Here is a 16,329-nt window from a genome sequence, read left to right as displayed (position 1 = left end):
TTCATGCTGAATGTCTCAGAATGGGGGGGGGGAGTTGGGGGGTTACCAGTGCAACAGTTGCTTGCCTTAAGCTTCACTCAGGCTTCCGGCACTCGGTTCTGTTGCTGACGTGGCAGCTGCACTGCCCAGAGGAAGGGCTAGGCCAGGCCAAGTGACCCCAACGGTCATGTTCGCAGAGAAAGCCAGTGGGGGTCTGGACACAGCAGCCTGGCTCTGGTTCACAAACTCCGAAGTGCACCTTCCGCTTCACCAGTATAGCAGCTCCCAGCACAGGGGTGACCAGGGCACAGAAAGGAAACCCAACAAAGCCAGGTGAAAGGGACTCAGGCTGTCCAGCCTGGGGAGGGAAAGGGCCGGGGAGATACCCCTGGCTGTCTCTGCAGAACAGGCCAACGTGGTGGCAGAATCAACCTGGCTTGAATTCCTGCAATACACTGAAGCTACAACTGGCCGTACAGGTTTGGCTTACAAAAAGCCACAGCTCCCCCCCGCCCCCGCTGCACACAGGGTCGTTTCTCTTGTGACCGCCCCCCCCCCCAGTTCCAAGGGCTCCCCATGAATGGGGCCGCACTGCTGCTGCCTCCCAGAGGCTGCCAAACACTCCCTGTTCACCCATCCAGCTCGCCAGCCACAGGCAGATGGCTCTTTTGCAAAGTTATGGCCACACCAGCTGACCAAGCAGGAACCCCATGGGAGGCCAAGGCTGGGGCACCTGCCTCACCCCCCGCAACACACATGAGCTTTTCTCCAGTCTCTTTATTAGTACTACTTAAGAAGGGGAGCCATGGCTCCATTCTGCGCCCATCTCCCAAGAGCAGCAGCAGCAGGTGGTCAGCGGCTCTTCTCTGCACCCTGCAGAGGCGCTTGGCCACCTCCGCCTGGCCCTCAGCCAATGGCCCTTCCCCTCCCACCCCAACGAGCATCAGGAGCCAAAGGGGGGACATGGCAGGATTCAGGAAGGCGGCACCACAAACTGAGGACAGCCCCTGGAGGCTTCGCAGCATTATCTCCTGGAATCAGTCGGGGGATAGCTGTTCCACAGTCCTGGTCCCATCTGTGGCCCCCAATATGCTGAAGGCACAAACATCATGTGCCCTCCAGGGCAGCACCAGGCTCAGAGTCCGGGGCCCGGCTTCCTTGCAGGGTGGCTGGAGGGCTCAGGATCCCGCCTGTGGCGCGGTCCGTAGGCCTGTAAAATGGAGAAGAGTGCTTAGAGAGGGCCGAGCCAGCTGGTCAGGGCAAGGGGCTAACCCTGGGACAACCCACCCAGCAGGGTGGGGGACCACTACTCACATGGGAGGAAGTGCTGCAGGTTCTGTTTTGAGCCTCCTGAGAGGAGATAGGCCCACACCGCCATGGCCACCATGAGCAGGTATGCCGGCAGAAGGCTGCCCAGGTAGAGGGGGTTCCAAAAGGTCTGCAAGCCAAAACACAGGGTTAGCCCTCCGCCAGGCAGGCCCAGGTTGCCCCCAGCCGGCCTCTGACTGCACAGGGAAGGCAGAGAGAAGGCCTTCCCACCTCAAGCAGCCATCTCTTCTGCCCCTCACCCTCCATGCTGGGGGGGGGGGGTGTCCACATAAGCAAAATGGGGAGCTCTCTTGCCTTCTTCCCCTGTGGCTGGAGACCAGCAGAGCTGAGTGGCAGGGTCACCACAGCTGCCAAACCAGGAGGCGGAGTGGCCTAAGCCGGCCGTGACCTGAATGCCGCTGGTTGAGGGGGGGCTGAATGCCCTCAAGCCTCCCCTGCAGCAAGAGCCCACAACAGTGGGCAGTTTGGGGGGTGCCTTGTCTGGCTGGGGCCATGTGGGAAGCAGGCACCTGAACCATCACAATACTAAAGTGGCATGAAGACCTCACAAGCACAACGGTGCCACAGGGGACAGGGCTCAATTAACTGGGGCAGCTAAAGCAGAGGGGCCTTGGGGTGCCAGCGGGGTCGTGTACCTGCTGCTGCCTAGCAGCCCCTGTGCTCGCCTCCCCCATTTTTAGGGGTGCTACTCACAAGGGCAGAGATGACAAGGTGGCAGAGCACCACGGCCACCACCTCCCACCAGCGCCGTGTCTCACAGCCATGGAAAAAGACGATGCCCCAAAAGGTGTGCAGTAGGATCAACACAAGAGTCATGAACGCTGTGGGGACACAGACAGTCAGGGGAGGGGCCAGAGGTTTCCTCCCCCCCCAAGCCGGGACAGCTGTACCTGAAGTCAGGAAATAGAGCTGGGAGTCTCCGTGGATGCCCACAACACCAGGCCCCAGAGCATCTGCCAGCAGGTTGATCATGGCAAAGGCGCCGCTCATGAGTCCGAACCCCAGGCCGGCCACTGTGGGGGCAGAAGGCCCTGCCCTGAGCAGGGGCCAGAGGGGCCAGTCTGGCTGCCCATCCCCCCACCCAGCAGGACTTTTGGCCCAATTCAGTATCAGGCACCTCCTGGCCTCCTCCTCTTCCCCCACCCAGTCTTGCCCAGGGAGGGGGCTTCCTTCTGGGCTGGCAGATGTGCCCATCAGTGAGGACCAGCATGAAGCCCTCCTCCCTCCACTGCCACCAAACCCTCCAGCACCCCAGGAGCCGCTAGCCTCCCACCCAACTCCTCCCTCCGCAGGAGTCACAGCGAGGTCTCTGAGCCCCCAGCGCCTGGGACAAACAGTTGGCAGCAGCTTTCTTTGCCCGGGGACCGCTGACCCACCCCTCCGGAAACGCACCATAGGCCATCTGCTGGATGGAGATGGGGGAGCAGCCATCTTCACTGAGGGCAAGCAGCCCCTCAATCGCCTTCCTGGGAAGGAGAAGCACAGGCTGTGTTTCAGAGCGCCACCCTGCCGCCTCCACGACCGAGGGCATAAGCTGGCTATATGGGGAGGGGCGGCATCCCCTGCAGGCCTCCTCTTTCTTAAGACAAGCCCATCTCCCCACAGGCCCACAAGGAGCGTCCTTGCTGTGGGCGCTGGCCATGGGTACCGGCTTGCCTTTTGGCTTTGTGCCGTTGCCCCTGGTCAGCCCCAGAAGGGCAACATCTGTGCTGAACAGCGGCATCCCTGCCTCCAAGAGAGAGGAGACGGGGCCAAGGATTCCCCCTTGCTTTGTAGTAGCTTCTGCCCACAGCCAGCAGGGGAATTTCAGATCCCTACAATGAATCCAGTCAACTTGAAGATATGAAGACAGGAGTGAGAGTATTAGCTAGGAAGGGAAAAAAATCCACACTTTTCAGATGATGAATTCAAAACCATCCTCTCCTCAGGAGGAAATTCTCCTGGGCTACTCTGCACACAAACTCTGAGAAAGTTTTACCCAAAGTTGTAAATAAGGCAGTCTTACTGCTAAGAGACTTGTTCTTCAGCATTGGAAAGGTACATTTAGGGTCCCGATTACTCTTCAGTGAAGTGAAGACCCGATGTGGTGTATAACAGCTGCCTACAGAAGCAGACTATGCATGGACAATTAAAATGAAATACCATCACACTTTACTGAAGTGTAAAATTACACACAAAGATGCTCTTGTATATAAAACTTTTGTTTTCTTTTTTCTGTTTATTCTGTTTAGTTAAATAAATGAGGCCAAACAATAGAAAGCTTTTTTTTAAAGGATGTGGGCCTGGGGATGGTGAGGCTGAATTACAGAAGTCAGTAGATTTCTAACATTAGTATTAAAGTGGAAGCTAAAATCACAATTTGATCCAAATTCCTAAATCAATTAGAAAACTCACATCAATTCAATTCTTACCTGATGAGATAGAACTCATGACTGGAACACAGAACTAGAAGAATAACTTGTTTGAAAGAAACTCATAAAAGGAGAGGGGGTTGCATTATATATAAAGACTGACTGCATTTGGAAGGAAATTTGTGAGCCCAAGGGTGAAAACCCTGCTGAAAGCATCTGGGTGAATATTAAGGGCAAAAGAAACAAAAGGGACACTTTCGTGGGTGTGTATTACAGGTGAAGGTGGAAGAGCTCAATTATAGCATCAAAGACACTGGTGCTGACTGTGGATCGGATTATAAATTGCTCACGTGCAAGCTCAAGAAGCTCAAACTGCTCAAGTTAAGCTAAAGAAGATGCAGAAAGCCAGTCAGTTTCCTCTATGTGATCTTGAACATATGCCCACCATTTTCTAGGAGAACATCAGGAATCCTAATGTCCTAAACTTCATGGATAGAGAACTAGAATAATTATGGAATTAACTTAAAGAAGTCGTTAAGGATGAATGTGAAAAAAGACTTCCAAAAATGAAGAGAGAGAAGAAGGCAAACTGGATGTCAGAACAAACTGGAAATTGCCAAGAAGAGAAGAGAAGCCAAAGCCATGAAAGACAAAAAATCTCAGGAACTTAACAAAGAGTTCCAGAGAACTGTTAGAAGAGACGAGAAACAGTATTACAACAATATTTGCAAAGACACTGAGGATGGAAACAGACATGGGAAAACAAGGAAAGTCTTTCAAAAGATCTCTGAACTCAGGAGGAGGTTCCATCCTCAAAAGGACACCAATGGACAGATAGTAACTGATTCAAGGAAGATCAGAAACAGATGGAAAGAGTATACTGAAATACCATATAGTAGAGATGCCAACATCCAAGATACCTTAGAAGATATTCCCTACTTACAAGAACCTCTAGTACTAGAAGATGCAGTTAGATCAACATTCTGGTCATTACAAAGTCAGGAGGCTACAGGGACTGATGGAATACCCACTGAAATAAGGCAAGCAACAGAAGAAGCATCAGTGAAGGTTCTAACCAAACTGTGCCAGCAAATCTGGAGAACAACACAGCGGCCAACAGCTTGGAAGAGGTTAATCTATATTCCAATACTTTTTTAAAAAAAAGAGGAGACTGAAGAGTGTGTGCAAGTTATTGTACAACATCCTTAATTTCACACACTAACAAAATAATGCTTAGGATCATCCAATGCAGATTAGAATCATACATGGAAAAGGAAATGCCAGATGTTCAAGCTGGCTTTAGAGAAGGCCAAGGAATACGAGACATTATTGCTGATGCACATTGGATAACTGAGAAAGCCAAAGAATAGCAAAAAAGAAGTCAGTATAACAGAAAGACCTTTGGAGTCTTGATGTCAATCACGTCAAGTTGTGAAATCTGCTCAGAAAAATGGAAATCCCAGAACATCTCATTGCCCTCATTATATATATATATATATATATACACAGGTCAGTAAGCCACAGTAGAGACAGAACATATTGAAAGAGACTGACTCCAGGTTGGCAAAGGAGTGAGACAAGGCTGCATACTCCCTTTATTTATTCAACCTATATACTATATATTAAGAGAAGCTGGATTGGAATAAGATGGGCATGGTTTTAAAACTGGAGAAAGAAACATCAATAACCGACTCTGATGACATCTCTCTAATAGTCAAAAATTCAAAGGATCTGCGAAGTCTGCTAATAAAAGTTAAGGAGCGCAGTGAAAAAATGGGACTAGAATTAAATATAAAGACGACCAATAATGACAACAGGTAGAGCCACCAACTTTAGAATCAGCAAAGAAAATACTGGTGGCGGACAGCTTCTGCCTTTTAGGACTGACTGTCAACAATACAGGAATCAGCGGTCAAGAAATACACTGCAGACTAGCACTTGGTAGGACAGCCACGAAGGCCTTGGAAGAAATACGCAGATGCTGTGATGTATTCTGCCTACAAAGATCAGAATCATGCAAGCCATGGTCTTCCCTGAGATCCTGTACGGAAGTGAGAGTTGGACTTTGAAGAAGCAGGTGAAGAAAAGTATTGACACTTTTTTATTTTTACTTTGGAGAATAAGTTCTAATAATATAGAAATGAGGAACTGCCCTCCTGGCATGTATAGTGGCACTCTGCCATCTATGCACTGACATAGCACATAAGATCTGGTATATCTTGTAACATGTTTGGAACTACTCAGTGAAAAGTCAGACAGGACGTTGGTTCATAAATCTTACGTCCTTGTCTATATACAATGCTCAGAATATGGGAGATAGACACGATAAGCACGAGCATTTAGTACCGAAGGGCCAATATTATATGAATAACAAGGACCTGGTAAGATGATTGCATGTCCAAATCCATTCCATTCCTGCTTGGGAATCAAATGCATGAACCTGGCAATGCTGTAGAATTACAACAAGTGGTGGGACAACTGCAACGTGTTGATGTCCACTATCAACCTCTCAACCAAGGAGAGTATGTGGGTTAGGGAACACTGACCTTTCCAAAAGTAAGTTGCAGATCCTTCAAAGTGGCCTGAAACTGTAGAGATGGGAGATTTTAATTAAAAGGTACAATTTATTTGGAAGGAATAAGCCAGACAAAAGAGAAAGAGAAGTGCCATTATATGTGAAAGAAGGGCACACAGAGTTAGTGAGATCCAGGAGCAGAAGGGTCCAGTCCAGGAAGGGGAAACAAAGAAGATAAAGAGATAAACCACATTTACATACCATTCAAAAGAGACAATAAGAAGGAAGGAAGCAAAAAGACCAGAACGCATCCTCTCCAGCTGCCATAAGCAGGGATTAAAACCACACCAACACTCAAGCAGAAAACAATACCCTAATCATGGAATCACCAAGCAGAAAACCACAGACTGTCAAGGCAAACTGCTGTATATAAACAGGGAGCAAACCCCACACTCATTAGCACTGATGATGTTACCCAGGTCTGCAAGCCAACCACCAAGCTCAGAGGGTACCAAGGGCTCCTCAGTTCAGCCCTGCACTACATATATTCTCTTCTATTGGAAAGAAAATATTTTGGGGAGTAGGGGATGAGCAGAAGATCTGGGTAATGCCCTCTGGGACCAGATTACAGAAATTCCAGGAAGAAGATACGTAACTGGAAAACCAAGTCTGCAAGATCACATAAATTCCTCAGTGGTCTTGCTGATTCCTCCGTTGTCTAGAAGGATGAAGAAGAAATGCAGAGATCAATTCTCTTGGATCTGACCCTAACCAATAGGGAGGATCTGGCTGAGGAGGTGCAGTAGAAATGCTGAGAAGAATCAACCATTGGGTTCAAACCACAACAGGAAAGGAACTGGAGCACAGTCATACATGCAGACTTGATTTCAAGACAGCCAATTTCAACAAGCTTAGGGGAAGAAGTACAGGTATGATTCCACACATTGAATCCTCAGGGAGCAAGGCAGCTTGGGAACATCTCAAAAATAAGATACTGAAAATACAATACAGGTAGTCCTCGTTTACCAACCACTTGTTCAGTGACCGTTCAAAGTTATGATGGCGCTGAAACAGATTTATGACCAGTCCTAAAAGTCCCCCCGTCACGTGATCGCAATTTGGGCACTTGGCAACCAGTGCACATTTATGACAGTTGCAGCATTCTGTGGTCATGTGATCACCATTTGCAATCTCCACAGCTGGCTTCCAACAAGCAAAGTCAATGCGGAAGTCAGCAGGAAGTTGCAAGTCACAGGCACACGACATTGCACTTATCCACCACGGGTGATTTGCTTAACACCCACAGCTGGAACTGACGTCATTAAGTTGGTGCAGTCACGTGACATTTCACTTTACAACCACATTGCTTAGCAATGGAGTTGCCAGTCCCAGTTGCAGTCAGTAAGGAAGGACTACCTACAATACACCATCAACTGAGGGGAAAAAATGAGGGTAGACTAAGAAACCATTTTGGGTAAATGGGGAGTTTCTGACTAAGAGTTAAAAGAAAGAAGAACAGGAAATGGATGTGTCCACCAAGGAGGTGTGCTGGCAAATAGCTAAAATCTGCCAAAATATTTGTTGTAAGCCGCCCAGAGTCACTTGCTGAGATGGGCGGCTACAGAAATCAATCAATCAATCAAATAAATAAATAAAAGTCAGAAAGGCCAAGGCACACAAGGAACATAGCTCAAATGGGAAGTCAAAACAGCGCAAGTCAGCCAGGAGAGGAAATGATGACATGCAGTAAATGGTGATGGGGAGAGGGCAGAGCTCCTCCACTCCTCCTCGGCTTCTGTCACATGTTCAAGTCATCCATCGTCCAATCTGGGCTCACGTGGTCCAAAGCAGAACAACTGATAAGAGGTGAACAGCAACCCAAAGGAAGCATGTGGCTACTGGGAAGAAGGACCTCCAGGCTTCAGGACCAGGCCAGTTACACCTCAGGCTCTTGAAGAAGCTTGTGGGAGTCATCTTAGAGCCCCTTTCTGATAAAAGATGGGTGTAACGTCAGAGGACTGGAGGTGGGAAGCAGACTCGCAAAACCCTACATTTGCACAGAATAAGGAAGGAGTACAGGATGGGATGGATCACCCTAGGCAGCCGTGTATGTGAAAAGGATCTGGGGGCCTTGGTGCATCCCAAGCAGAATAGGAGCCAACAGTATGATGCAACTGTAAATAAGGTCAAATGCAAACTTAGGGTGCATCAATGCCCTAAGTTCTGGGTTCTGTATTTTAAGGAGGACACTGACAAACTGCACCAAAATGATGAGGGGCCTGGAAAGAAAAAAAACTGACGGTACTAGGAACAGTTGGAGATGATATTGTGTATGTCTAGCTTGGAGAAGAGGCATCTGAAGGGCTGTCATGCAGAAGACAGGGCAGAGTGGTTCCAGGGTGTGCCAGGAGAGTGGCAAGGAACAGTGGGCCTAAATTGCAAGGAGGCAGATTTTGGCTGGGCATCAGAAAGAAATCTCTAACAGCAAAAGCTGTTCAACAAGGGAAGAGACCGCACTGTGAAGAGGGACCTGAGAAAATGCACTGTCCTTTTTCAGTACAGACTGGAGCTTATTAATAAGGCGCCTGAGTGGCCAAAGCCGGAAGCTCCGGGGGAGAACCGGTAGCGGCTTCTGTTGCTGCGCTCCCTCCCTGGGAATCCAGCCGGCTCTACCGACTTGGGCGCCGGTCCTGCCGGGGTCCGTCCCGCGAGCGCCCGGCTGCCTCCAGGGCAGCCCGAAGGCGACCGCGACGGGCGCTCGGCAGGGGGGCGCGGACGGGGCGGGGGTCAGCCGCCCGGGCCTGCGCCGACGCTTCTGCTTGGAACGACGTTCGCTAGTCTTCAGGGGAGCGGCCCGCTTCTTCCGGAGGCCCGGCGGCAAAAGCAACGCCAGGCACCCATGTTCGGAGCAGGGCGGCCGCCCGGCTTCCCATCCCGGCCACGCCGGCCCGAGCCGACTCCGATGGCCGCCGTTTCCCGGCCCGGCCCGGCCCGGCGGGGGTAGTCCCGGCTGCCCGCCGGCGGCCCAGAAGAGGCCTCCGGGGCCGCTCCGGGGCCCTCCCCGGCGCCGCCCTCCCCGGCGCAGCCGCGGACGCACCTGAGCAGCTTGTAATAGAGGAAGCGGAAGGCCTCCTGCAGCGCCACGGAGAAGAGCACCCCGAAGACGAGCAGCCCCTTCTGCAGCGCCTGGTCGGCCGGGTCGCTGGCCTTCACCGCCACGAACCAGACCAGCGAGGAGAGCAGCAGCGAGACCAGCCAGAAGAAGGCCCTGCGGGGAGAGCTCCGTCAGCGCCCCGCCCCGCCGCCCCCCCGCCGCCCCCCCCGCCGGGCCCGGACTGACCCCGCGATGAGGATGATGACCCGCAGCGGCTCGGCCACCACGGTCAGCAGGAAGAGCGCCAGCGCCGGCCCGAAGGCCACGAAGGCGCACCCGAAGAAGACCGGCAGCGTCATGGCGGAGAGCGCGCGCGCGGCCGCCCCCCAGCTCCGCCTCCGCCCTTTGACGCCCCGCCCCGCCGCGCCCCGCCGCGCCCCGCCGGCCAGCAGCCAGGCCGTGGGCGGGGCGCGGGGACGGCGCCCGCGGGCGTTTCCGCGGGTGAGCCCGGGCGAGGCGGGGCTGACCCGAAAAGCCGTGGCTGGACCCGGGCTCTGCTGCAGGACACGCGTCGGGCCACGCGAAGGTGCTGAGCGGAGACAAGCGCACGGCACTCTTGGCAAAGACGCGCAGCGGCAGGGCTGCTAAACGCGCCTAGACGCCCCTTCCTGTCTGAGCGCTCCCCGCGTGGAAGGAATGCAGCTGGATGGGGGGGGGGGGCGGAGCGCCCGTCCTGATGTTCCTCGACCTTTCGGTGGCTTTGAGCCGCTCGAGCAGGGCATCCTCCAGCATCGCTGCAGGGTTTGGGAGTGGGGCACCTCTTAGGATGGCGCCGGTTCCAGCTGGAGTTTGTGAGGAAGAGGTCACTCGCCCCTCACTCGGGGCTCAGCGTTCAGCCTCCGCATGGAGCCACTGGGTGAGACCGTCGGTCCATCCATCGATTTGGGGTCTGGCATCCGCAATATGCAGATGATAGCCAGTTGTGCATCTTGACCCCAGGCTGGCCAAAAGACGCGGCCAGTGTCCTTTCCCAGTGCCCGCGGGCGGCACAGGCCTTGGTGGAGAAGAGACTCAGGCTTAATTCTGCCAAACCCGAATGGCTGTGGGTTTGGGGCCCCTGGACCTGGGATTTTCCACATCTGGACTTAGATTGGGTTGCACTTCTCCGTTCCAGACTGGGGCAGAGTCTGGGGAGTATCTTGGAATCACAGCTCCGACTCAGGGAGCAGACAGCAGCTGTGGCAAAGGCAGCCCTTTGCAGCTTCATCCGCTGTGCCAGTGGCACCCATTTCTGGATTGGGAGGCCCTTCAGCCAGTCACTCAAGCCCTGGTCACAGTTACACTAGGGCAGTGCACTCTACCTGGGGCTGCCCTCAGAGGCCACAGAATGCAGCAGTAGTGGACATGCCACAATATGCCCTGACCCCACTATTCTGCAAGCTGTGCTGGTTACCAGCTGGCTTCCAGGTGCAATTCTAGGTGCTAGTTATCACCTACAAAGCTCTTCACACCGTCGGGCCAGGCTATTTGAGGGACCACCTCTCTCCCATGATTTCTGCCCACCTGGTAAAATTGGCAGAATTGGCGCACTCTGTCCCCTTGATTAAACAGTGCCATCCATCTTTTGGGACTCCAGAAGTATGCTTTCTGCATTGCATTGCCTGCCCTCTGGAATGCTATCCCCCAGGATAGCACACCTGACAGTGTTCCAGAACTCTTAAAAAACCTGTTGGGGTAGGGTGGCTATTTGATGTATGGTTCACTGGACCCATAGGTGGTTCTACGCATAAGCCATGCAGTCATTCTGGAACTGGACAGTTTATCGATAAATCAAATAAATAAATATGTCCCTTGAAAAAGCTTCGTTTGTACAAGACACTTGCCCCTTATTTGATGTAACCGCTTAGCCCAGATCCTTGGATTTGCAGGTCAGCCTGAGCCACAAATGAACCAAAGCTGTTTTGGCCAAGAGGGTTATAAAAACCCAGGCCATAGTACTGTCTCAGTGATGTGTAGGTTTTGGGAACTATGTCCTGCAAATTTAATGGCTCTCCCTGAATTGGGAGGGAGAAAAGACTATATTTTATCACAAGAGGAGAAACACCCCATGCATGTCTTTGTAAAAGTAGATGTAGTGCATCATAACAGCTCTGTATGATAAGCAGAACACTGGGGTGTTCCGTCCCATCAGTAGCTTTGGGACATCCATGTGACTGGCAGATGGTCCTTCATGAGAAGGAACTGCATCTTGTCTAGTCCAAAGATTTTGGTGGTGTTGGGCACCAGAAATGATAGTCAACATGCCTATCTTACTCAAAATAAGTAAAGGAATAGAAACTGGGTTTTTTATCCTGAAAGATGTTTGGATCTGGGATCAGGCCTTGAAGACAACTAGAAGCTGCAGCTTGTGGCAACAACAATGTGGTTGGGAACATCTTTTAGAGACTGCACAAAATCCTAAAAGAATCCAGTGGGTGCCAGTTGGGCTCCCTCCTTTTGGGAGTCAGGCCAATCTCTCAAGATAAACAAAATCAAACATCAATAAAAGCAAAATATAAAAATCACTTGTTAAACTTTAACTATTAAAATGCAATTATTTAATGTGGAAAACAGAATAGCAGAGGTATGCAGTTTATGGGAGAACAGTAGCTTGATTTTAAAAAAATACAACATAATGGTCCAAATCGACCACAAGATGCTGCTATAAATCATTATAAATCTTCCATCAAGATACAAGATAGAGAATTTCAAATTAACATAAAGATGATCATAATGAAAATTCTAGATCTTCATGCATAACTTGAAATAGGAATAAAAGCCTGAGCTTATATAGAGAAAAATAATAATTTTTAAACAGCATCACATAGAAAAATATTAAAATTCTAACAGTTTTCTGGCTAAACTTGTTTACCTAATTCTCAGAAACAAATGGATTCATGAAGCAAAGGTCCTCTGCTTGCTTCTGTGGACTTTTCCAGCTTTTAGTTTCCAGCCTATGATCAGGAGCTCAGGAGTGCTGGTATTTGTTTGTTTCTGCTTGGAGTAAGACTCAAAGATGCCCTGGTTACCATCGTAACAAATCATTTTCTTAAGTGTCAGCAGGGTGAACAGGTCAGGCCTAATTGTTCCCAGGTTGGGGTGTGGAAAAGGATGACCAAATAAGGAAAAGCTGCTGCACACTTGGGGAACTTGCCTGGACTTGCTACCAGAGGTTTCAGTTTCTGTTCAGCCCAGCTCAGCAGCCTGGCTTTTGCTCAGCATGTGTGTGAGCTTGTAAATATGCTTTTTTGTATTTAGGGATTTTGCCCATCCAGGCTCTGGATGAGGAAACTGTTTATGTTCTATGCTTTCTTTAAATACAATTATTTTTGCTGAAATGCCTGGTGTCTTCTTTCTGATCCCTCGGGCCAAATGCTTTCCAGCACTCTGCACAAACTCCAACAGGTTATGGACCCAGGCAACCCAGAGAGAGCAGAGAGATCAGCTCAGCACCTCATTCACATTTTAAAGGCAAGTAACAAAGACCTGTGAAGATTCTTCTTGGAGCCGCCTGGAGGCTTTTCTATCTGCTGCCGGTCTGCAGGACAAAGAAGCTGAGCTGAGGAGACTTGTGAAAGAAGAAAGAAGCCATGGCTGCCTACCAGCCCTCAGCGATGCCACTTGAGCGTCTATCAGAGACCAACTACCTAAATTGGAGTCTCAAAATGGAAATGTATCAGCACACCCAAGATCTTTGGAGTCCAATCGGCAAGCAAATCCCCCAAAATCCCAGTGTTGAATGGCTTAGACAGGATGAGTGGGCCGGAACGACCATTATTTTGGGAGTTGAGGACAATCAGCTAGTGAATGTGCATGGCATGCAGTCTGCAAAGCAAGTTTGGGATGCTTTGAGACTTGTATGTGAAGGCAACAGCAGGGAGTAAAGTTATCCTGACAAAAAAGCTGTATAAGGCCTCCCTAGCAGAGGGAAATAGCCTTCCTGAACACCTGCATCATATTCAGCAGCTGTTTGTCGAATTACAAGAGAGAGGTTTGGAGTTTGCACCTCTGACAAAATCCTACATCATTCTGTCCTCACTGAATGAAACGTGGGACACACTAGTTTGTACCCTAGAGGCTATGCCTGAAGTGGACCTCACCCCATCATATATAACTGGGTGTTTACTCGCAGAATGGGAGAAGAGACAGGAAAGATCCCCCCCCCCAACTCTTCTGGGAAGCTACAGCACCAGAAAGCAAGCAAAAGGAAGGGGAATGAAGCTGAGGCAACAGCACTAGCCAGCCAGCAATGCTTCACCTGTGGTTCAGTTGGACATTTGCAGAAAGACTGTGCCTTGAGACCCAAGAGTAGAAAGACAGAGAAGAACACAAGGGCAACATAGAAGAAGGCACTTCAGACAACCCAAATTGCACAGGTTGCTGAGAAGGGTAATTCTGATATATGGGTGTTAGATTCTGGGGCCAATTGTCACTTATGTAATTGTAAAAGCTCTTTTGTATCACTGTCCAAAACTGACAGACAAAGTGTATCTTTGGCTGATGGGTCTGTGACCAAAATTATGGGACAAGGTGACATGTATCTATCCTGCTTGGGAGAAACTGTGAAAGGTGTGTTGTATGTTCCAAATCTACAGTCAAACCTTTTATCTGTGGCACAATTAGTAGCAACTGGATATGTCATAATATTTAAGAAAAATGCTTGTGAAATACGAAAGAATGGTAAGTTGTGTGCAACTTGTGTACAAAAAGATTCTTTGTACATTGTGAAGAATGCAAAAAAGCCAAGCTGCAAAACTGCAGTTGGCAACATTCCAACTCATGACCAGTGTGTACACCTGATGCATAGGAGATTTGGTCATGCTAATTTCAAGTATATAGCATAAGTGCCACAGCTGTGTGCTGACCTGAAGTTGAAACCCTGTGATAAATACTTAGACTGTGTAGTCTGCAAAGAATGCAAAATACAAAAAGCTCCTGTGAGTAAGCACAGTGACAGAGTTACAACTAGACCTCTAGAAATTGTTCACTCTGACATTATTGGTCCTTTTGCTCCGAGTTTTGGACAAGCCAGGTTTGCAATGACCATAACTGATGATTTCTCAAGATACACATTTATCTATCTGTTAAAACACAAAGATGAGGCATTTAAGAAATTTAAAAGGGTTTGTGACATGGGTGAATGGAAAATTCCCAAGGCCTGTATCTGCACTCCAGTGAGATAGAGGAGGAGAGTACCTTTCTCACAAATTCAAAAGGTTCCTGGCAGAAAAGGGGATAGAACAAATTCTTTCTAACCCTTCCACCGCTCACCAAAATGGAGTTGCTGAAAGAAAGGGCAGAACCTTGCAAGAGGCAATGTTATGCTTGCTTAAAGATTCCAAATTATCCCTTAAATTTTGGGCTGAAGCAATCTCCACTACCTGTTATGTGCAAAACAGACTGTATAACTGTGTGATTCAGGACACTCCATTCCATTTGTTTTATGGTGTGAAACCAAAGGTAAACCATCTTAGAGTGTTTGGTAGCACTGTTTGGGTTCATATACCAAAACAGCAGAGAAGGAAAGGAGGCCCCACAACAAAGAAAGCCACCTTTGTTGGATATGAACAAAGCCAAAGGAGCTACAGGTTCATAGTGGGTGATAAATTAATAATTAGCAAAAGCACTTCTTTTGCAGAACAAAACTGGGGGAGATTAAATTCTAGCTCTCCAGTTGATCGAACTACAAGGGAACAGCAAGGACTTGCTGACAATATTCTGCCTGATGAGGACATTAAACCAGAAAAGCAAACTGAAGATCTGTCTGATGAGACAGATGCTTCTCAGGAAAGTGATAGGAGTCAAAATTTAAGCCCTGTATTACCTCGCAGATCTCAGAGGAGTAATAAAGGCATTCCTCCATCATGTTTTCAGGCTGAAACAGTAAAGGCTTTTCACATATTTACAGAACCTGAGTCCTTAGAACAAGTGAATGATTTACCACCTGAGATTGCACAAAATTGGCATTCTGCCATGCAACAGGAGCTAGCATCCTTGAAAGAAAATAAAACATGGAAACTGGGAAATCTACCTCTCAATGAACGCTGTTTAGATTGTAGGTGGGTTTTCAAACTGAAAAGGGATGCTGATGGTAAAATCCAAAAACATAAAGCAAGGTTGGTTGCAAAAGGGTTCATTCCGAGGAAAAATTTAGACTTTGATAAGACTTTTGCACCAGTTACTAAAGGTGAATCAATTAGATTACTGTTAAAAATTGCTGCACTCAAGGAATGTCAGTTCACCACTATGACATTCAAACTGCATTTCTCTATGGTGATTTAGACAACAAATTATATATGCAGCAGCCCCCTGGCTATGAAAAAGGGGAGAATCTGGTCTGTGAACTGCAGAAGTCAATCTATGGATTAAAACAGGCTGCTAGATCCTGGAACCAAAAATTAGATGAAAAACTGCAAAGTTTTGGTTTTGAAAAAGGAAAAGCAAATCCATGTGTCTATGTTAAGAAAGACAAACAAGGCTGTATGTATCTGCATTTATGTTGATGATTTGCTGTTCACATCAACAGATAAACAAAGGCTTGAATTTGAAGCCTGCATGAAAAGCCATTTCACATTAAAAAGCCTTGGAACAGTAACCAATTATCTAGGCTTGGAAATACACAGAGAGAAGGATGGTAGTTTTTTGTTAAGCCAACACAGTAAAATTCAGAAGCTCCTAGTGCATTTTAACATGAAAGACTGTAAGCCAGTCTCTACCCTTATGATACCAGATTTTCAGAAAAAAATAGGAGAAATTCAACTAACTGAGGCAGAGAAATATAGATCTGCAATTGGAAGCTTACTCTACATTGCAAATCATTCTTGCCCAGATATCTCAAATTCTGTGTCCATTTTAAGTAGACAGGTGAGAGCGGTGAACAGAAAAATGAGTGTTGCAATTGTGAAACCTGTAGAAGAATGCTGATTTATGATGACAGTAGAGATAATATGGGCAGCAGAGATGGCACAGAGGGGAGATAGCAAGGGTGAAATAAAATAGAGCCCAGTAGAGAGATGGGAAAG

At 48.7% G+C, this 16,329-nt stretch overlaps 1 protein-coding gene across 1 annotated transcript; it reads right to left on the bottom strand.

The window, feature by feature from the left end:
* Positions 1 to 501: 501 nt before the first annotated feature.
* Positions 502 to 9,665, bottom strand: LOC134491889 (gamma-secretase subunit Aph-1b-like). The gene is made up of 7 exons (XM_063295937.1): positions 9,515 to 9,665; positions 9,272 to 9,442; positions 2,701 to 2,774; positions 2,199 to 2,321; positions 2,002 to 2,129; positions 1,294 to 1,417; positions 502 to 1,189 (listed from the first exon to the last, which is right to left on the bottom strand). The coding sequence occupies exons 1-7, from the start codon at positions 9,625 to 9,627 to the stop codon at positions 1,158 to 1,160; spliced, it is 765 nt and encodes a 254-aa protein (XP_063152007.1). The 5' UTR covers positions 9,628 to 9,665; the 3' UTR covers positions 502 to 1,157.
* Positions 9,666 to 16,329: the final 6,664 nt, after the last annotated feature.

This window comes from Candoia aspera, chromosome 2 (genome assembly GCF_035149785.1).
Source record: "Candoia aspera isolate rCanAsp1 chromosome 2, rCanAsp1.hap2, whole genome shotgun sequence".
NCBI classification, from domain to species: Eukaryota; Metazoa; Chordata; class Lepidosauria; order Squamata; family Boidae; genus Candoia; species Candoia aspera.
This window is presented reverse-complemented; position numbering and strand designations above follow the sequence as displayed.